Consider the following 23,734-nt stretch of genomic DNA (forward strand, 5'->3'; position numbering starts at 1 on the left):
GAGAAACGACACAACTTAGTATAGTTGCTTTGTGACCCTTGTTCGTTTTAGACACACACTCTCAACTATCTATTAGCGAACCGACACGAAATTGCAATCGTATGAAGATATGAGCGTATCTTGAGTTTTAGATTAGTTCCGCCCAAATGACGTAATGTAATGTGTTGGCCGGCCATTGCCTTCGGCGCTGAGTTACCTTGAATGAAAATATTTTAACAATTTGGTAATTTTATTGTGTTTGCCAATTGCGCAATCTTTGCAACTGTTAATTTATTACCCGACAAACGAAACGAATGACGATGCTGCTAAAAACAGCTTCCAGCCAAGGTGGCCGCTTGCGTATCTGTAGATAACTGATTAAAAATAAAATTTAAGTTGAGTTGATATACGAGTAGCACGCAAGTGAAACTGCTAACAGGAGTACATAAAATGAGCACCATGCTATGTTGGAGAACAGTAATTAAATAAGGTGGATGACGCTTAGAAGAAACGGAAGAGGCACCTGGAATGACTAATTCGAGGAGAGTGGTAAATTGTACGACAAACATCATATTAGAGGCAGATGGAGCAAAATTTAAACACCCCAACAACATCTCGGACGTTCACTAACTTTTGCATTGGTCCATTCATCTTTTGAATTCTCCGTCAAAAGTTATTAACTATCGGCTTAATTGGTTAATTCATCTCGATTGAATCGGTTGGTCGAATTGTTCTTTATATTGGATTGGCCGGAGTTTGTTTACCGTATTGGGTTAGCAGTTTACCCTTCGGTTATACTTAATTGTGTGCTGACTGTAACGGTCACCCGCTATGAACTTAATAATTAACATAAAATGTTGATTCCTTTAAGTAGAAAATGAAAAACAAGTTTTACGATGCAAGACGCTAGAAAGACAACTTGCCTTTTACAATAAAAGAAATATAGGTGTATCGACTTATTGCTATCTGATACTGGGATGTTTTGAACGATAGTTTTATTGGTGCATCGAATCGATCTTATTTTAGTATAAGGCGTAACATTATATTGTACGTCAAAGTAGATTTCTCTCCATCTCTATATTACGTACCGTGTTAAATTTCCTATCGCATTTATATCTAGCCTAATAAGCGCATCATTTTTATCTCCGTCAATCTAAGACGACCAATATAAAAATCTAGAACACAAAAAAACTAGTTAATCAATCACGTAGCAGTTAAGGTTATTGTTAAAAGATCCGCTAGTCGCTACAGTGAATTCCGATTATCACGTACGTGGGATACAACGTACTTATTGGTATTACCCACATATTTTACTGGTCCGACCAAAATACTCTTGGATATTACGTACCATATATAACTTCTACTACGGTTATAAAGTATCATATTTTCACTATTGTTCTGGTTATAAAGTACGAGTGTACGCTAAAACCGGATTATCGAGGATTTTTCAGTAATAATTTGCGAGGTTTTGTCTGAAACGTGCATGTCCGGCCGACAGTTTTACTTTATTGTTTTATGGAAAGGTGCGCTAGCACGATTTTTTGAGTTTGTGGTTAAAATGGCGGATCGGTGCAAGTCTTTAACCGTAAAAGAAATGATAGCGATTATCAGAAGTATTGAGAGTGGCATCGGTAAAGCGGAAATTGCTAGACAAAAGAAATTGGCAAAAACAATATCTACAATTTGGAAATCTCAAAAAGGACAAGAAAGCAAGATTTAAAAAACTAGAAATCCTGTACGTTCAGATGTAGATACGATGATTTCAAGTTCTAAGATCTGAAAATATTGCAATAACTGGTCCACTTCTGAAGTCGAAAGCCGAAGAATTAGTCGGAAAAATTTCTGGTGAAGCAGGAGACATTAACAAACAAGCTGTGCTGAACTGGTTGGAGGATAAGTGGCCCAGTATTGCACAAAATTACAGCTCTGAGGTCATTTTCAATGGCGACGAGACTGGGCTATTTTACAAGACGATTCCAGATCGTACCCTTAAATTTAAAGGAGTCTTTGGATGGGAAACAGTCGAAGTTGATTTACGCCGTTTGGGTTTGTGCAAATATGATACGAAGCGAAAAATGCAAACTTCTTGTTATTGGTAAATATGAACGACCGAGATGCATGAAAAATGACAAATTTACCTGTCGTGTATATGTCAAAACAGTAATTTTTTATAATTATTTAGAGGATTGCGATGAAAACTAAAAACGCCAGAATAGAAAAATATTGCTTCTGGTTGGCAATTGTGCAGTCCATCCAAAAAATCTAATCCTTTCAAATATCAGATTATAGTTTTTGCCTCCAAACAGCACCTCAGTCGTACAACCAATGGATCAGGGCCTTAAGGCATATTACCGCAGATATATTTTTGTAGTGCTTGATCCAGTCATTTGCAAATAATTTCAAAATCACTATCCTAGACTCCACAAAATTACTTGCACAATGTTGGTATGATGTTACTTCAAACTGCTTTTGACATGCAGGTTTGATAAAATCGGAAGATGAGTTTGATACAGGCGATGACTTACCTCTGGTTCAGTGGTTCGAGAAGTACAAAAATATGACTGGGAGGTAATTGGTTGCCCAACAGCGGCCAAGATCTAACTAACATTGAAATGTATCTTCCTGAGCTAGATAGTTTCCCAAATGATGGTGATAATTTAATAACGACGGAGTTAGTAATGCATAATGATATTATCACTGGAGTTTTACAGCCAAATGATCCTCAAAGCGCTGACAACGAAAGCGACAATGATGTTCAACACGACGAAGTACCAAGTTATTTTGAAGCGCTTTGTGCCACGAAAATTGTTACAAGAATAAAGTATATATTTTCACTTGTATGTTGTAAAGTTTATATAGATTTCTATTTTTATGTACAATAAAAGTATATGCGTACCTACATAATTGTTTTTGTTTTTTTTTTATAATGCACTACCGCTTATAGAGTACTCATTTTCTGGTCCCTAGAGGGTACTTTATAACCGGAGTTCACTGTATTTCTTATGATAACACAATACGAAGTAAAAATTTAATTGGTGTTTTTTCGTAAATTTCGTAAATTTTCCAAATTTTTACGAGACCCAACAACACGTTTGCCCAGGTCGAAGTATAAATCCAGATTCATATACAGCGAACGCGTTCGAATTTACATAAAGAAAGCGAAAAAAAGCTTGCCAAGTTTTAAGTAAATTTCTCGTTCGATTTCTTTCTTCGCCCTCCTTAATATTGATGTACCGCGCCTCGTGCAAAATTAATAAATAAATAATTACACATTACCTGACATAAAAAGATTTCGCCGCAATTCGGGCTTGTTTTGTTATTTTTGAGACCTACAATAATTTAATGATGAAGCTATGGTCTTATGGACGACTTGTTAATTGGACTAGAAAAAGTATATCCCTCATTGAGAAAAAAGGGTGAATCTTGGAATAATTTTACGATAAAAAATTCCGCGAGATACAGGGCCTGCAAAAAACTTTTTTCTTTTATTTTTTGATTATCTCTTATTATATTTTCATTTTTCCAAGAAACTTTGACAGGCTACTTTAATACTACTGCACAAATCTTCTGACCGACGAGGAATCCAGAAGATTTGTAAATAGAATTTATGGTAGTATATTTACGAGCATTGTGACCTTTGAAGGAACGAATGAATTAGAATTAAGGGAAGACATTCAAATAAATCATCTTAGATGTCACGTTCAAAGAACGGAGGAAAGCAGGTTACCAAGGCAAGTAAGTACTCAAGGGGTAACAAAAAGCAAGACTCAGACTGAGCTAGAGAGGTGGTATAGCTGGAACATCAGATTCCATTTTCAAATCTTGATAGAGTGTTTAAATGAAACTTTTTGTAGCACGGTATCTCATTTTTGATTGGACAAACCTACTCTATTTTTAATGCAGGTTTTCTAATTGTGGCTGACGGCTGCCATTTTGTGGAAAAGGCGGTTTTAGGTTAAACCCGCGTTGAAATTTTTCAGGTTGGATCATTTTCGAGTTTTTGAAAAATAATACACTACTTACTAACATACACTACGATCCTTTTCGAATATACCGGACGTCCGACTAATAACAACACACGGTTCTAATATCCTATTTCTTAGATCGCGTTCATTTTGGACTTAACTTAAAGTGACTCCACGGAAAATATTCTAAAGTATTGAAATCTGGATTTTTGTCCTACTGTTTCTATCCAACCGTTAGAGGAGTAATAAGTGTGGGGGAGCTTGGTGTGCATCGATCTCGGCCTTGATAAATTGAGGAACAACACCGTAACGACAATAAAACAAAAAATTAAATTAACATTTCTAATTTTCCTCATCAATATACCCAGTATCTCGAATTTCGTCTAATTGCCCTGTTACTGAACAAAAATGAAATCAAAAAAACATATAAAACAGTAGTCTTACGAGCTTGGTATTTCAACAACCAAGCTTTTGCGAACGAGTCACCCTGTAAAGTTTGTACAAGTACGGAACTACCACCCTGTATATGAATTTATATAGCGAAGTAATAATACTATCTCAGCGATATTAGCAGAAGGTCATCGATATTATAGATATTACAAGATGCCGTTAAAATTGACAGCCACGGGTAAGGTTTTCTGTGTTACCCTAGAAAACAAATGACCAAATACGAGCCGATAGAAATGGTCAGATATACTAATTGATTACTATTTACGGTTACCGAGACGAACTTGGACGTTTTATTGCATTTCTTTTCCGATAAGACAGTTTTATGTAGGATGATATGTACGTATGTGCGTCTCCGTCGAAAGTTTCCAACGAAAAAATTGTTAATAACGGCGATAAATTTAGGAAACTTCAAACTAATTCGACACATTCTCTTATGAGTTGAGAATATTGGCGTTTATAAATACTCTCGCGTGTTCTAACAACCCATAGTTAAGCTGGTTCTATAATTACCTCGATGCTCGAAGTCACAAAAGGCACAAAATATGTCAAAATTGACTCGACTTAATCGATTGTCAATCACTTTATTAATAGAAATTTTACCGATAACTGACAATTTGCCCGTCACGGCGATCGAAACGCGGCAATATCAATAACTAAACTTATAGACAAAATGATTGTCGTGAATTTTTTCTCGCGGGAAGATGGCGTTAAATTTTCAAGTCATCATCCAAGTCGTGGAATGAGATACACCGTGCGTCCGATAAATCCGACATTTGCTTGAGAGTGTTGAAACGATCGATATTACGGACTTGGGATAAGAAATTAACACCTGCCTTTGTTGAGCGCTAATTTTTTTTATTAGTAATGTAGACTTTTACGTGAAAAAAATGACGTAAAAGGTTTAAATCTGGACAATGTTCAAACCGTAAACAATGAGGAAAAGCTAAAGAATAGATCGTTGTGTGGTAGCGATATGAGATTTCTGACTAGATAATGTACCGTATGAGGTAATTCGCTGTATAATTCATCATAATGATTTATTACATCTACCACGATATTTAAGCAAGATATTTTACTCGCTAGAGACAACGTGCCTCGGTTAAGGCATGGAATATAAAACCATTAAACTCCCGGAAGTTCCAGTTTTTACACTCGTCCACGTGTTCGCGTAAGGAAACGAATTCTGGAGTGAAAAAAAAAAAAAGAAGAGGAACAAAGCGTAACATTTCAAGAAAAGAGAAAATGCGAACTAATGAAAATAGTTTACTACTACTACATGCACGACCGCAACATTGTAAGTTTTACGATTAATAATACGACTCCATTTTAGGTAGCAATGAGAACGATTCTCCATATTCATATGTAGTTGGATATGTTTATTAGCCTTAATACCAGCCATTTCTTCAGCGGTGGTTATCGAGGGCCACGCCTTAGTTACGACCACTTGCTAATCAAAAATTCTCTTATAAATTACAAGCGAATTGAAAAACTTATTATATAGCTAAATTTGATTCTACTGTATGCGATAATAGGAAATTAAAAAATTTTCTATTAGAAAGTCTGTTACGACTTCGGCATCGGCCTACGAAAGGACTAACGCACATGGATGACGTTTGTTCTACAAGACGAACAAAAGAATATTATTATTAATAGATGTACAATTTGTGATCCGTCAGTTTCATTATTGCCGTTTTGTATACATACTTTGTCCTTAGTTTTTTTTTGTATACCGAAATAAGTTTAAAGTTAGCGACATCATCCTCATAAACTTAAAAATTATATTCGAATTAGAGATAACAGTTTTATCGATTTTTGATAGCAATAATTTCAATTAGGTAACGTTGTTGTGTTGTATGTATTTTATCTTAACACAAACAGTTTGATAACGTAGGTATCGACAATCAGAAAAACATTTTACAAGTGGAAATTCTATCGTTCATTAGTCACGAATCCATGCCATACTGACAGATTCCTACAATTTTAGGAACGATATTCAACTACTTTTTCGCTGGGGCTAGAGTTCTAAAATACAATTAAACAAAAAGATCGCTCTGAAAGAAAAAACATTCGAAGTATTTCAAGAAGAACCCACGGTAGCCGGCGTAAATGTCAAGTGCAAAAAATAAACGTACCGCACATAACCTCATATTATTCGAAGACGATGTTATGTTTATATTTCGTTAATATGGAAATCGTTAAATTTAGGCAAAAACTCACGACGATAGTGTTAGTCTTCGGTAAACATAATTGAAAAGGGAGGGAAACAAAGAAAGAAACAAGTACTAACTTGCGTTTGGTTGCCGCTTAAGTACTTAGATGGCTAAGGGTGGTGGACACTGCACCTTCACTCCAACATTTTCGTCGTATAGCACCTTCGTTGTTGAATATTAAATGGAATTACGAGCAATATAGACACAACAAAGCGCGGCTTGTTCAGAAAACCGACTGATATTGCTTAGATTTGTTTCATTGTGGGCAAGAGCACGCCGACCGTGACTATACAGATGGTACCCCGGGACGGTTAAGTTGGGAGTTAAGCGACTCGACGACTACACCCGACCGTTTCCGAGCTTGTTAAACTAGACCGCTTCAGCTCATGCGATTTACTCGAGAATACAAAAGCGGGGTTGTCAAGTAAGACGAAGATAAACATCTGAGTATTTTTTATTGAGCATTAAACCCTTCAAATTATACCTCATTTTTCTACATGTCTAAAGGTCTTTGCAAATTTCGACACCCCATTTGCTGGTTGATCGTCTCACGCGACAGATCGCGAGCTTTTCTTTGTTATGCAGGGCGGCTCGTAAGTCACGGAGATAATTGAGGAGGTCAGTCAGTCCAACCAAAAGACCATATATAGTTATCAGGTTTTTTTTTGTTTTTATGTTTGTATTTATGTCTCCACATTTTTCATGCTTCATTTATGAGACAAGTGTAGACAAATTTACTCGTGTGTTCTGTCACAGAACAAATAGATACTAGGAATTAAATAAGATACAAGATGACATCCGTTAAAAATCAAACCTTACCAACACTCTAAATGGATCTTGATTGTCGTCACTGTCATCACCCAGCCGTCTTTGTCTGGGTTGAAAGTGGACCTTATTTTTTATCCTTAAGAATCATTTGTAAATGTTAGTTATTGGTGGGAATTATTTATTATTTAATACGAGAGACCACCAGGATACCATTTTTATTTACAAAAATTACATGAAATGTTGAAATGAATGAATAAATGAAACTGTTGTTTCTTAAATAAAGAGAGAGTGGGTGAGTGTGGGGGGAGAGAGAGAGAGAGAGAGATACTCTTTGGTATTTCTTGTAAACGAGTGAGTGAGTTAAATTCAGATTAAATAGTCAGTTGTGAAATACTATTGAAACGCAGTTTTTAAACCACCAATAATATACATTTTTTACAAGCATTGGCATTCTTATTTTCTACCCATTAACAGCTAATGGGTATAAAATACTCGACTTGGCAACACAGCGAGAAAGAATGACATTACTAATGCGATCCTAAAAATATAACGATCCAGTTTAAATAAAACATTAAAATGGCCATGCTGCGCGTAGATACAATTATTATCGTCCATCTCGAACACAATGTGCTTAATTTAATCCGCCGGTGACACATTTCCCGTTTCGGATGACATTTTCCGTTCAGTCCAAAACGTAATAAATCAATAAATAACTTAACTTCCTACCAAATCCTCATTGCAACAAGGTTATCTAATCGCGATATGGCCAAATTCGCGTACTGCTCCATATAAACAACGATTTGCATATAATGACATCATTAACACATCTCGAAACAGCGAAAACCAGTTTCTGTACGCGGGAATAAATTATTATTCAAGCGAGGATCACGCACGCATTCGAAACAGAATATTAAATAAATTTCAAACGGCTGATCAATCCTTTTACAGGTCGGGAAAATAAATCCGATAAAACGATTCCTACAAATTAATAACAATGTTTTGGCATTTTTTTGAAAACGTCTGGCGACATAATACGACGTTATCAGTTCTGGTAAATTCACTTTAATTTCCTTATTTGAAAATGTGTCGGGTATAATTATTATTGTCATTTAGCATCATACGCGCACGGGCCGCTATCAATCAAGGCTTCAGTAAGGCGTAACGAATTTATATCATTAACGGTGGATGGAAATCGCGTTGTGTGGTCAATAATTTAACAGTTCGAAAATGAATTACCAACAAATTATTTAATCCTGAATGAACATACAGGGTGAGTCGAGAAGATATTCGTGTGAAAATATTGAGACTCCCAATTTTTTACGTATAATTGTGCTTCTTTCCTTTAGCGAAGCCGTTTCTTAATGTAATTTTTCCCTCTTGTTCATTTTGTGCAGTTTTCGACATATTTTCAATGTAAAAATGAAATAATAAAGAAACACACGCAAAAATGCATATTATTGTTATTGGTATTATTAATTTTTAACAAATGCAAACCGTAAGTATAAAATTAGATATTACAAGACAGACATTTTATTGGTAGAACATAAAAATGCAAAATATTAATAAGGAAAAAAAAAACGAAATAAGACATTTTAAGCTGTCCTTTGTTCATGGTTTAAAATTTAATGAAAGTTAGCCTAATTTCAAGACCATAGGCGTGCACTGTTAAAATTCGGGGAGGTGATAGTGTACAGAACCCTCGTTTTTTTGCTAGTATGCCGTTTCTATTTACAAAATTTAATATAATATAATATATATTATAACAATATAATATGTGAAAGTTAGTTTTTAAATAAAGTTTAACGCCTTGCATTAAAGACAATGAAACCAAGAAAATGAAAAATGGCATAGTTAGAAGATATCCCAACATTTTCACACAAAAAATCTGTCATTAACGGTACGAGTCACCTTTTCCACTCACACTGTCGAAACAGAGATGGGAGTCTCATTGATTTTGATTTTGATTGATTTGAGTTCACTTTTGCAGACAACTTTAATACCATCGTCTTCGAGATGCCAGTGGGGACTGATTTGAGACACCCGGTATATATAAAAGTGCAATGGCTAGCGGGAACACGTAAAAATTAGACTTTTTTATATCAACATTCGTAACTACAATATGTAGCAATTCCAATAAAATTTGACGGGCAAAAGTTATTTAAACTATTTTACTACAAAAAGAGTTTCGACAACTTGACGAGGCCTATCGCTGCATTGCATTTATCTCATTAGAGAGATCAAAATCGACGAACGATCAAGAGTAACTTTCAACAGGCTCTAAAAAGCCTTCTCAATTCTGCTATTAAAGAAAGAAAAAGTCAGTGGCGCGCAGTTTTTTTTTTTCAAAAAGGATTGGTATGATTGCCCATGCGCACGGCAGTGATCAAGTTGTCCCAACTCTTTTTGCAGTTTGTAGTTTAAATAACTTTTACCCTCCAAATTTTATTGGCATTCCTACAGTCATTTTGGATAAATTTGGAATAAATAAATAAAAAAAAACAATTTTTTAACACCCTGTAGCTACAAAACGAAGCAGAATCGGACGCACGTTGATATAAAAAAAGTATTAATTTTACGTGAGGAATCTTCCCTCTAGCGATGGCACATGTTGTTTGAACCAACCTGTATATATTATACACTGTATTGTAATTCTTCGAATAAATTTCGTAAACTGATACTGCATTTTCGGGGCAACAGTCTCATAAAATCCGCTTCAATCCCATCTGGCATGTGTTTTACGTGAATAATTTTTTGAGGCATGTAAGATCCAAACAATTAAATCTAGGCTTAAACTACGCCGCTTGAATTCACGACCAAATGACCACCCATTTATTATTTTAAATTAACAAAAATTAAAATGTACTTACATTTAATTCTAAAGCTTTCGTTTCGATTTCAGTCTTGGTATATTTGGCTCTAAAATCCAAGGGCTGGAGGCAGGACTCCATGATCTTGAACCAGTTCCGCAAACATTTCAGTTCGTGATCGATATCTGGAAAAAACAGGACAAACCATAATTAAACCCGAACCAATAAAAGGGAATAACGCTGACGAAACCAGTTCACTCTAGCAGTTGTAGCCGGTTGCACATACAAAAAGAAGCCAATGGAATCCAATGAAATATTATCGGCTTAAGACAGTTTATCGGATAACATTCAAAAACAGAATAAAGGGATGGACTTCCCTCGCAGTTCACAAATATTATCGATAAATACCACGAAACAATTTTTAGCACACTAAATTTCAATTTGAAATTGAGTCAGCGATGCGTTAAATAAGAACAAAATTCCTATAACAAAAATAACTGTATTTTGTTTCGGGAATACAAGCAAAAACGGTCGATATCGCTATCGGACGTTCATTCAATAATTTTTTTTTAATTTTATTTGAAAAACGTACTTTCGCGAAGTAGTAAAATGTTTTAAATTATTTCAAAACAAAATATACAACAACCAGAAGGACGGAACAAATTACAGGAAATTCCGCGTTTCATTAATACACTGTATCCGATAACGGCTTCTAATATCAAATTAATAATTCTACTTATTTATTTGTGCTATCTGTTTTCATGTAATCACTATTTCAAGGCCAGGAACGGCCTTACCATATTATTGAAAAACTAGTGTACCTTTTCCCTCTTAAAGAAACAACATCCTCTAGTACTAATAACACTTCAAGGCAAAATTTAATTCGATTAATACAATCAGCAGTTAGTATTCCGCAAAACCGAATCTGCAAAACCTTCGAGGATTTGATTCTCACTAAAGAGACAACGAACTTTTGGTACCGTTGCTTAGGCAACCCAACAGTGTCGATTACGAGCAGACACAATGGATAGGCAACCATCATTAACAACATCATTAAAACGGCATTACTAACCTAGACACGTGGCCTGATCGCATATATCGCAATCCGAGGGCCCTAGAATACTCAAAATGGAGTCCCATTTGGAGTTTAAGTGAGTAGTCCTCCAACCCACTTCCTCTTGTACCTCCGGATATAATTGCACGAGTTGACTAGCTTGATCGTTAAACAGCTTCAACGAAGAACTTTTCTCGAGGACTTTATTCACACAATGCTGAAAAACAACTTGCACTAATCTAAACATTGTTAAACACGGATCTTTTTCCATAACAAGAGATGCAAAGTTTATTCTATTTCACACTTTCAAGATTATTCCAGCAATCTAGGAAGAAACCAATCTTTACCAATTTCAATCATGTTCAATTTGATGGTTTCATTTGAGGGTAATGAAAAAATGAAGAAAACAATATATATATAAAAAAATATTTTTAAATTTATAGGTCGTATGATAATGGGAAATCCGGAAGAGAAATAATTGTGATGATAAAAAGACCTTCGCAAGCAAAGAATATTGGGGTTTGTTTAATAGGCTCCTAGTGCAGATCAGTGACTATTTTCTAGTTTCTTCAGTGATTCTTCTTCCTTGTTGGTTCTTATGGAAACTTTGGTTTTATAATTGAATGTCTTTAGATGATGGCTACGCCTCACTTGGCTTCGCGACAAACCATTAATTTAGCGAGACGAATTCACATATAAGCTTCAACTCGGATCGTCAGGGCAGGACAGTTCATGCGAAACCAGAAATGCTTAGTACGAACAGTTCCAACAGTTCTTGCTGTGTCATATTCCCAAACTAATAATATTATCTGTTCAACTTTCCTGTCTTCCACCTAGAGCGTTGCTTTTGTGGCTACTTCCGCAAGTATCTAGTCTAGTATAAACTAAAAATTTTAAATATCATTGCCCTCTATACCCTTATTTTGTTGCGTGGAAACGCCTATGGGAAATTGGACGCGTCAAGTCGCTTGAAGTAAAGTGATGCGCCGCGCAAATAAGAACTGCTACGTAATAAAACACGAAGACTTTAAGTATACGAGAGCGTATATGCGAAGCGGCTTTAAATCTGTAAAAGTGTGTAGTCCGTGGTCCAAGATGCGTCATTCCGTTATCAGCACAGCTAATTACTTCCCGTTACGATATTCACGTAAATGGCAGATATCGGGATAGTTTTTGTAATTATGCTTGTTTTGAAATAAAAGTAATAGAGTAAAACTATATTGATTAAACAAATAGCTCTTTTTCATAAAAGTATTTTTGTGTTAAAGTGTTTTAATTCTGATAATCTCCGTTAAATGTCCGATTTCTTTTTTTTGTATGCAAGTTAATAGATATTAATCATACTTGTTACCAAAAGTTCGCCAATTCCGTATAAAACTAAAGGTAAAATAAGTGATTCAAGGTATTGCCGCCTGGAGCCCTCTATTACAGAATTAATATGAAGATCCCGCTCTGCTGCTAGCGGCTGGATTCTTTGTCAAACTTAAGCGGTCAGCTAATAGATGGCGCTTTTTTCAGTGTTCTTGGCCAACATTGCAATTTCTTTCGTAAGGGGGATGTTTCGTGGCTACGATTGTCGGGGATAGAAGCACAGCAAGATATTAGTTATTCAGACTTGCAAAAACTTCCAACTTACGGGTTCCTTTATTATTTTTATTATATTTACTAATAATTCAAACAAATTTATACCGCAGTGGGCAAAACTGGTCAAGGTAACTGCCGTAAGTCATTGGCATATCATATTATCATTAAAAATTAATTATTTAATGAAATTTTTAGTTTTGTCTCGTACAAAGGAAAATTTGCTGGTCTTAAACTATTCTTAAAGCATAGAAAACACTTTTGCTTTGTTTTGTTTTTTGATTATGCACATAACCACAAATATGGGAATATATACTCAATCACACACAAATATAATTCAGCTACTTACAGCTCTTAGAGCTTTATCGGTAATATTTTCCTCTTTTCCATAAATCGTCTCTTGAACGCTATTTAACCAAGAATAGAGTTCAGAGAACTGGGCATAGAATTCTTTCAGCGTCCAAGTATCAGTGTGTAACGAGAGATCACCGTTTACTTCCTGAAACAAGCGTGTGAACGTTTTGTTGATTTACGCAAAGACCGAAAACCACTCACCTGACACTTATCGATAAGCTGATTATCCATTATATAGTTGTAATTGGCCTGTAACACGGACCAAAATTCTTCTCGGTGGTCGCTTGCGGTACTGCCCCATGATCTTCTAACAGCTGTCGCTTTGACTCTGTTTTTCGTCAAACTATTGTATGGCCTCGGTTTTACTGCCTGTTTTTCGGGGGTGGTTTCGTTTGGCCCTTGCAGTGACGACAGAGAAAAACTGTTCTTGAGACACGAATTTTCGAAACCTAAAAAAATTTCATTCTTACTTTCACTAGTAAGAATTAATTTTTTCATATTACTACGATTCCCTAGGAAATAATTAGGTTTGCTTAAATCATCCGCCTCAATTTATAAATGCTGTAATAATTTTATGCAGCTTTATTAATAACCTTGATACTGTGATAACTGTTCTAATGGTAATATTCCCTCGTTATTAGGTACGGCCAAAAATGGAGACAGTTAATTATAAACCCATATACGTAGTAATATGCCATGTATTCAGAATGAGGCTTATAAAACATCAATGTTTTTCGAAGCAGTGCTTTTAACTGTCGAGAAATTGTTCTGGAGTCCCGCAAAGGTCAACAAAAACTATTCTTAATTTGTGCCATTTCAAAGAATTACGTTACATTGTTATTAAATTCAGTTTAGGATTTTTTTTCTTGATTACTTTGCATTATCACGTCGGCTCGAGTGAAATTGCCTTAAAGATAATTTAATTCTCCCATTTGATTATGAATTTGCCACTTAAAAATGATTTACTTTTATTAAAGAAAGTATTTTAGGCACGACACAGCCTCCAGCTTCGGGTTAAACGTTCGTTCTCAGTTAATTGTTTAAAAATTCGCTTAGTTTTCGGGTGTATTTAAAATGGAAAGTAATGATTTAACGATTTATTCGCACAACGTATACAGGAAGTCATTTTATTTTACTCTAAGCAGGCATCGCATTTGTATGAGCTATTGTAATTTTTCAATAAATCGGAGGGATACTTAAAGATGATGGTTACATTGGAGCGAAAACGCTAACTATATCGATCTACAATGATTGCATTTATGGCGTCGTCTTAATAGGTTGCAAAGCGATAAACTAGGAAACGAATTCGGACGAAAACAAGATTCTTTCCATATAACTAGAAGAAATAAAGTCAAATCCTAGAAAGGAGACAAATCAATCAAGATTATACGAGTGACCGTGTAAGATCAAGGAGGCTGTTAACCATTTCAGTATACAATTCGTATGTTAAAAAAAATATCTGACCCAGATACTATTAAAACAAAATGGCGGACTCTTGAAAGCTGCTACAAATAATTCCATTTACGGAAAATAGGCAGAACGCTTCTAAGAGTGACAGTGAACGTAAGGAAAATTGTATAAGGAATTTCAAAACATCACGGATCGTACAGTGGCGTCTCAAAGAGAGAACAAAAGAAAAACGATTTTTTTCTGGACAGCCAGTACCACCACATGTTTCACTTTTTTTTTACTTTTTTTACTTTACTTTTACATTTCGTGAACGTCTAAAGGCTAGAGGACTAAAATTAAAAATTCTATAAATATGTCTCCAGAGCGAAAAGAAATACGTTCCTAAATTTACTTTAGTGGAAACGAGAATGTTAAGCGTCTAATCTCAGTTCCAAGCGCATCCTGGCGCACTTTATTAATAACTACAAAACAAACAAAAATATTTGGTTTCTGGTAAATAGTTTGTCGAGGAATTCCAATGAGAACGACAGAAAGAAATAGTCGCGCGCTTTAGCAAGGTTTAGCGATTCCCGATTAAGGCAATACGTTATTGTTCTTCACTAAATATTTATAAGGAGTAAGCAAAAATCGCAAAAAACTAACCACTACCACCACATATAACATTATTTACTGTTTAATATTATATTACATTACGCAAACCCACAATGCATAAAATTTTATTATCTTATCAAGAAAATAATTGGGAAAAAAATTAACAAAATAATGTCCATTGTGTTAGGAAAACTGTTGGTCCTAGAAATTTGAAGCTATGAGTGCCTTACCACCAGGTATGCTTTTCTGATACAATCGGAAAAAAATATTTTCCGAAAAAAGAATAAATGCAACCGTATATTTTTTTATGTTGTTAGATAGTCAAATAAGGCACAACCACCCAGTGAACACCTAACCTAAAAATGAACAAAGAAAACTAAATGCTGCATTTTTGGAATTTTTTTTGACATGCCGTTTTCAAATATTTATTATTATCATTTATTCTTCCATTAATAATTACGCATAGTACACTAATCAAAACTAATCAATTGTCCAAGAATAACCAGTTAATAACTATAATAATAATAAAATAATAACCGGCCGTTACTGGGACACCCGTTTTATTGCCAAATAAAACTACAAATATTCTAGCTAATATTTTTCACCCTTACAATTTCCATTCGCTCTCGTTAATGCTATCATTGGTCACACATGTTCACAGTAATTAATTAAGAAACTTTATTAATTTTTTTAAAGAATTTATCCTCTGTTCCACCCTTTGTCGATCCAGTATTTTTTTTAGGATTGCAAAGGATCCTGCCGACGAGGTAAAAAACCGGTCATTTTTGTAGTAACAATTTATGCCCGATGGTTATTACTTTCAAAGTAAAAGTTATCGAATTATTAAAAAGCTTCATCAATAAGTCAATAAAAGCGTCAATAAATGACTACAGGATAGATTAACTTCGAGGCCTCGACATCGTCGTGAAACAAATTAGCAATGGTGTTACATACGTGTACGGCAGATGATGTTTAATAACCCTAATAAGCCATTTATTAATTATCTATTATAAGTCGCGGGGCGGGTCGCAAAGTTTTCACCGTTTATTTCCATTCAATTATTATTTTCGCCTATCCTGTTCATGCGCCGCGCGTTCCGTTTGTAATGGACATTTTAAAATTTAACGGCCAGTTCGAGTTAAATTTAAAACCGGATCGCCGCGTTCTATCCGGAATGGATTATTTATAGAGTACCCATTTTGAATTACTCAGATATAATGAACTTTTAGGTCACATAATTTCATGTTGCGAAATCTATTTCTGAATTTTTAAAAAGGCGCGCGCGCACACATTCAGGTTATGGTAATATTTTGTGTTATGGTTCGTTGAAATCTCGCGAGTTCTGATTCATTTCTGGGCAGATACTTACCCCGGCGCTGCAACTATCCTTTGGCGCGTACTCATGAGTTCAAATAACTGGTTAATTTCGTAAATGATCATACGATTTATGCATTATGTGCACGCGTATACTCAGAAACGGTCGAGAGCCCGGAATGCTGATCTTCAACCTTTTTATATTTGCGGAAGTCTAAGGTTTAAATTTCTTGGAAACCATGAAGAGAAAATATTGGATACGTTTAGAATTAGAATTACTTTCTAATTCAAAAAACAAAAACATAAGTATAATCGTATATAAAACATAGCTAATAAGGTTTCAAGGCACATGCTATTTTGGCTTGAGATATGTTAATAAGTTGCTTTGTTGATAAAGTGTCAGAATGGTTTTCTCAATTTAGATTTCGATCTACTCTAATTTCAATGAACTTTGTCCAGTCCACCCTTAGCAGTCATTCTGCAGGAAATTTTCTATTAAAAGACAGTTCGTTTATGCGTTGGAGGTTATGGAATCGGTTATAATTAAGTCTAGAGAATTTTGGCAGAACCACTATAATAGTTTATCAAAATTTACGTTTATTTTTGATTCCAGTAGATTTTATGTAAGCTCAGGGTGAATGCCAGACCAGTGTATAGTATGACTCACCGACACTTCCCCTATATTAAGCGCAGCTTCCCTGATCGGTTACCAGCCTTCCGTAATCTTTCTGCTGTTATCATCGGGCTTACTTTTGAATTAAAATTACGCCGCATATGGAATGCGAATTAATTATCTGCGGATAATCTACGGCTACGCACACCGCAATTAACTTGCATACACATAGCTAATATAATTTGCAAGATAGCGATGCCACGCCCATAAAAGTGGCGGTAAATTTTGGATTATTTCCCAACGTCGGAACTTAAACCGATCTTGAAATTCAATACCCGAGCGATTGTTAGTTGAAAAGACCGATAGGTACCTACTCAATAAAGATCGTGAACTTTGGATGCGACCTTTATGACAGTGACGCTTTCCCGTTTAAACGCAAACCGGGGACTCTTGTTGTGCACATTTTTGTAATATTTTTAGCGTCAACTTTACCACTAAAGGTTAAAGCAAATGGCTGCGTAAAAATGCGACCTATTGGATTTAAGTTTAGATTTTCTTTTGTGGAATAACTGCTTTCAAATGTAAAAATAATATCAGACGTCGGCAAATATGCGAATCGTACCCATACACGACGAGAACGACGCGGGTCAAACTTTAACTAGTAACGGACTAATATAATACGTACTTATCCCAACTGGCATTATTATCGGTGCAGTCTCTGCAGTACCGTCTTCCTTCCGAAGCTGCGTTTATTTATAGCCTCAGTACTTTTACGATGCGTTCCATTCCAATATTTTTGAATTTCTGTAACAAAATATTAAAATGAGGCGCTTATACAATGTGAGAATGGCGTCAATACTTGTTGTTTGATTAGGAAATTGATTAGGAAATACATATGAACAATTTATATAGGGCATTTTTATAGCGAAAAAGCATAATGACTTTTTTTAATTTTATATCATGAAAACTGATGAATTAATTTCTATTGTACAGTGTGTTTCAAAGTATATATAAGTATATATAAGTAAATATAATAATAATAATAATAATAATAATAATAATAATAATAATAATAATAATAATAATAATAATAATAATAATAATAATAAAAATAATGATAACATTAATAAAAAGAAGAAATTTAGACCTGACTGAGCCATACAAATATATTAACAATGTAATATGTATTATACATAATAATACCGACGCATACGCTAGATTTGAAACAAAGTAAAGTGTAAAAAAAAAGATAACAGCAATAAACACCTTGGTTGTACCCATCATAACATATAGTTTTGGCATTATTGAGTTACCAAGTACCCCTAAAAAGTAACATCGGTAAAAGTATGGGCTGGTGGCGTAGTGCAGGCCTTAAGGGAGAAACTGAAAATCTAATAATAGCACCTCAAGATCAAGTCCTGAAGAATAGATACTACCAGAAGTACGTCCTTAAGGAAAATTTCGTTAAAAGATGTAGAACGTGTAACGTGGCCAAAAGAACATATAAGTCACATAATTGCTAGGTGTTCAACACTTGTGCTAAACGAGTATACTCGCAGAAGTGGGTGTATTTGAATATACCGAGATGTTGGGATTCAGGTGACGGAAAAGTACTACACGTGAGATTGCCCAATCACAACTGGCAGTACCATCAGAAAATGTTACTCCTAGTTGATATATCCATTCCTGATGATTCAAGTGTAAAAGAAACGAGAAGATTAATAAATACAAATATATTGATCGTTCTATCCAGCCGATAGCAGGACGATCATTGTACGATGAATAATAATAATAGAGGTCTTTAATTAAGTAAATACACATTTTATAAGATATTTTGGATATAAAAATTCGAAAAAGCTTTTCACCAATTGTTCAATTATGTGGCGTCGAAATAGCGTGTCAGATTAGGGGATTCAATAAATAAGAAGTTTTTAACCTGCCTGCTCACAAAAACGTCAATGTACACTATAAAGGAAACAACATATAAGATACAAGAAAATACAAGTGTAGAACTTTTTACAAAACTTCTGGATTCCTCCTGCGTCGGTTTTTGCTTAGTCGAAATTGCTGACGTTTCGCCAGTCATCCTGTCGGCTTCTTCAGAGCTTGACTGAAACTCAAAGTCCATTTCAAATTCAACCATCTTTAGAGCCAGCATGCAAAATAGTTATTCTTTTACCTCTTTTTGATGGCGCGTTTGTTTTACACTTATCAGTTGAGTCAACCCAACCCTTTTCCGGGGTATCGTAAGCGTCCAACCAGGTTTCATCCAAGTAAATAATTGGCCTTTGTTGTTCTTTGTAAATCCTAATTTTTTCTAGATATTCCAGTCGCCATTTCCGAATTCTAAAAGATTCCATTAAAATTTGTCTTTTATCATTTTTTTTTAATCCAAAACTCATGTCCAAGCACTTAGGCCACCAGATGGGCCCGTTGTGCCCCCAGGCCGCTCTAGAGGGCGTCCAGAATGCCGCCCCTCCTGTAGAAGGTCAGCAACTCCTTTAGCCCAATACCGTGCACTGAGTCCGGATCGATCAGGGCCGTTCCAAAGACTCCCAATCTTGCCCATGTCAAGGCAGGGCACTCGGTGAGCAGATGATACGGGGTCTCCTCCCCTTCCATGCACCACCTACACTCCGGGTCGTCTCCAATGCCTAGCAAGCAAAGATGCCTCCTAAGCCTGCAATGCCCTGTGTAGGCCCCTGTTAGTGCTCTACACTCCCTTCCGGTCAGTCTAAGCAGCTCCCTGGTCCGAGGAAGGGCGGGCCCATCCATGTGTTGAATACACTTCCATAAGGTAGTTCTGCCACATTTAACACCGGTTTCATCTTTTTCAAGCCTCCTAATTACGATATCTAATGTATCGCTTTTTTCCTCGTATAACTGGTAAATTTTACGCCGTATTATATCTTGATCACTTTCATCCACACTCGAGAAAATGTCAGGATCGCTTCTTTTTTCCCTCGCTGAAATGGGATTATTCACAATTTTCCATACGGTTGATGTTGGAATTTTCGTCAATGTGGCCGTTTCTTCTAAAGATGCTTGCTTGCTGGCACCACGTTCAATAAGAGTCAAATAAACATTGTTTATAACTTCCTTAGTCTCAATATAATAGTGTTTTCTACATTTGGGCTGGAGCATCTCCTGAGATATACTAGACTCGCACATATTTTGCATAATTCGCACACGATTCAACACACGCTGTATTACACACCAAATAAGAATGATTCTAATAAACTTAAACTAAGTAGTATACCAAACCAAAGAATATTAAACACAGATAGGTATAAAATTATTTTTTATTACGGACCACAATTTTACCTGAATTTAAATTCCGAAACTTTAGGTAATAATCTTGTTGCATTGTATTTTAATGACCACCCTTGGATAATCTCATTCAAAAGCAATTGGTCACTTTCTTATATCTATGAACAGACCATACCAATATCCCAGATATGGCCGGCCATCATCGACCCGATTAGCTTACTGTTAAACCGAGCACACAATAGCATCCAAATTCGTGTTGCCATTTGTTGATATGCAAATGGCAATTTTGTCACGTACCAGCGGAGTCTTCGAATAAAATTGAAAAATCGATTAGGCCTGGCTAATTATAATTTGACGTTTTAACTGGCGGCAATGTTTAGGTAAATATAATTTCTCAACGTCGGAACGTAATTAATCAATCACTTTATCAGTAATGAGTGGTTATAATGCTTTAATTTACGATGGGTGTTTCGTGCTACAATTCAGTGTTTTAATCGCGAACAATCGTTCTCAAAAACTTCTGAGATATACGAAATAGAAAAAGAAACCGATGCACAATGCAGTAATTCGGTTTGTAAAATCACAGGGCGCAGGCACTGAAGAGAAGTGCACTTTCGCCAAAGTGTTTTATATTAAAGACGGAGATGCGGCGGATAAACAATGAAAGTGTCTCAATATTCAATTCTTCAAATTGCGTAACCATCGGCAAGCGAGATGCGAAATCTTTCCTATCTGCAATAAATGCAAGCTTATTCGACCCTTCTTCAAGCCAAATTGAAAAGTCTTTAACCCACGATAACAATCTGCAACAATTCAATTGTTATCAAGAATTTATATAATTCTATCGATTTGCTCAACCGTTAAAATCGTTTAATTAACGACAATCTAGGTGCAAGTAATTGTAAAGTTATTCTGAAAGTTGTCACACTGCGTGTTATGGTCTTATATACGCATTTAGGAGGAACCAGACAGGGCATTTAACATCAGCCTTCGATTGAAACAATTCAAACGAGTTATTGATCCACAATATTCCATTCGGTTAGTTTTAACGTAGTTAGGAATTTTTCAGCAATCGTCTTTTAATTAAGGACATCGCTTTTAACGGTAGGTATACGTACGTATGTCACTGTTCGCGTATGAAAAGTAAACAAATATACGTAATAACATTAATGCAAATAACGTTAAAGTCTGATGTAATTCGCGTTACAAGGTTATATTAGCTTATTCATTTAAAAATAGCTAGATAAGTTCTTCTCCTTACAATTGCGATTTTCACTTTTGATTAAATTTGGAAGGGGCAAATTTTATAGCCCGTTATTATTTCCAAAGCCTAAGAAAAACGTAAAATATCAATGATCCATTAGACAGGTGGACGATAAAACAGATCCAAAGTCACTGATTTCTCATCTGTAAAATTCAATGAAATCGCTTGACCGTAAAAATTCTCCGATGGTGGTGCTACAGCGTCTCCTGCTGATGTGCTGCGCCCGTCGATGAGGAGAATGTCGAAAATAGTTGCGCCGGCGCAGTACCTTATTCAAAAATCGGTCAACCACAAGTCGGTAATTAAAAAAAAAAATAAACCCAAATATCGAACCAGAAATTAACCCAAATTAGTATTTTAAGAGACATTCATATTTCCATCAATAACATTAAAACGGTTTTTTTACGGATAAAATGTTTGGAGTAAATAATGGGTTACCCTGTGTAATGCACTCCTAAATTAGGAGAACAACATTGCTGATTCATCGTCCATTTATATGTTAACGCGGGTTGTTTTGTATAATACGTTTCAACATTGACGTTTAAGGTGAAAATAACAAATAGCGAGGCTGCAAACTGTGTTAATTTTACGTGAAAATAACCTCGCGACGATTTAATAAACTTGGCAGGCCAGAGAGAAATATTTGATTTTATTTAATCAAAAGCGACGTAAAACCGTTAGATGTTCAATATTTATTTATCGGTCGTAAACGGCAATCTTGAAATTTATATTAGTTAACAACGCCCCCAAAACTTACCAAAAGGTATTTTTTGAGTCGTGAAATAAAATTTGGTTAGTTTTGGTTAGTTAATATAGTTAGTTAACAACGTCCTTATACCAAAAGGTATTTTTTGAGTCGTGAAATAAAATTTGGTTAATTTTGGTTAGTTAATATAGTTAGTTAACAACGTCCCCATATCAAAAGGTATTTTTTGAGTCGTGAAATAAAATTTGGTTAGTTTTTGTTAGTTAATATAGTTAGTTTTGGTTAGTTTTGGTTAGTTAATATAGTTAGTTAACAACGTCCCCATACCAAAAGGTATTTTTTGAGTCGTGAAATAAAATTTGGTTAGTTTTGGTTAGTTAATATAGTTAGTTAACAACGTCCCCATAGCAAAAGGTATTTTTTGAGTCGTGAAATAAAATTTGGTTAGTTTTGGTTAGTTAATATAGTTAGTTAACAACGTCCCCATAGCAAAAGGTATTTTTTGAGTCGTGAAATAAAATTTGGTTAGTTTTGGTTAGTTAATATAGTTAGTTAACAACGTCCCCATACCAAAAGGTATTTTTTGAGTCGTGAAATAAAATTTGGTTAGTTTTGGTTAGTTAATATAGTTAGTTAACAACGTCCCCATAGCAAAAGGTATTTTTTGAGTCGTGAAATAAAATTTGGTTAGTTTTGGTTAGTTAATATAGTTAGTTAACAACGTCCCCATACCAAAAGGTATTTTTTGAGTCGTGAAATAAAATTTGGTTAATTTTGGTTAGTTAATATAGTTAGTTAACAACGTCCCCATAGCAAAAGGTATTTTTTGAGTCGTGAAATAAAATTTGGTTAGTTTTGGTTAGTTAATATAGTTAGTTAACAACGTCCCCATACCAAAAGGTATTTTTTGAGTCGTGAAATAAAATTTGGTTAGTTTTGGTTAGTTAATATAGTTAGTTAACAACGTCCCCATAGCAAAAGGTATTTTTTGAGTCGTGAAATAAAATTTGGTTAGTTTTGGTTAGTTAATATAGTTAGTTAACAACGTCCCCATACCAAAAGGTATTTTTTGAGTCGTGAAATAAAATTTGGTTAGTTTTGGTTAGTTAATATAGTTAGTTAACAACGTCCCCATAGCAAAAGGTATTTTTTGAGTCGTGAAATAAAATTTGGTTAGTTTTGGTTAGTTAATATAGTTAGTTAACAACGTCCCCATACCAAAAGGTATTTTTTGAGTCGTGAAATAAAATTTGGTTAATTTTGGTTAGTTAATATAGTTAGTTAACAACGTCCCCATACCAAAAGGTATTTTTTGAGTCGTGAAATAAAATTTGGTTAGTTTTGGTTAGTTAATATAGTTAGTTAACAACGTCCCCATAGCAAAAGGTATTTTTTGAG

The 23,734-nt window shown here is 35.0% G+C and overlaps 1 protein-coding gene across 2 annotated transcripts in view; it reads right to left on the reverse strand.

Moving 5' to 3' along the window:
• The window catches only part of LOC132708773 (uncharacterized), a 54,903-nt gene that overhangs the window by 22,436 nt on the left and 8,733 nt on the right, over positions 1-23,734 (reverse strand). The window contains exons 2-6 of one of the 2 annotated variants that reach the window (XM_060681335.1): positions 17,782-17,900; positions 13,370-13,617; positions 13,164-13,313; positions 11,252-11,450; positions 10,240-10,364 (exon numbers count right to left, since the gene is read on the reverse strand). In XM_060681335.1, the coding sequence (XP_060537318.1) occupies positions 10,240-10,364; positions 11,252-11,450; positions 13,164-13,313; positions 13,370-13,617; positions 17,782-17,797 (738 nt within the window). In that variant the 5' untranslated portion in view covers positions 17,798-17,900. Of the gene's footprint in view, positions 1-10,239; positions 10,365-11,000; positions 11,098-11,251; positions 11,451-13,163; positions 13,314-13,369; positions 13,618-17,781; positions 17,901-23,734 lie in introns of those variants that run through there. The other variant, XM_060681336.1, reaches the window with a different exon arrangement.

This window comes from Cylas formicarius, unplaced genomic scaffold (assembly GCF_029955315.1).
Source record: "Cylas formicarius isolate icCylForm1 unplaced genomic scaffold, icCylForm1.1 PGA_scaffold_12__32_contigs__length_19106922, whole genome shotgun sequence".
Lineage (NCBI taxonomy): Eukaryota > Metazoa > Arthropoda > Insecta > Coleoptera > Brentidae > Cylas > Cylas formicarius.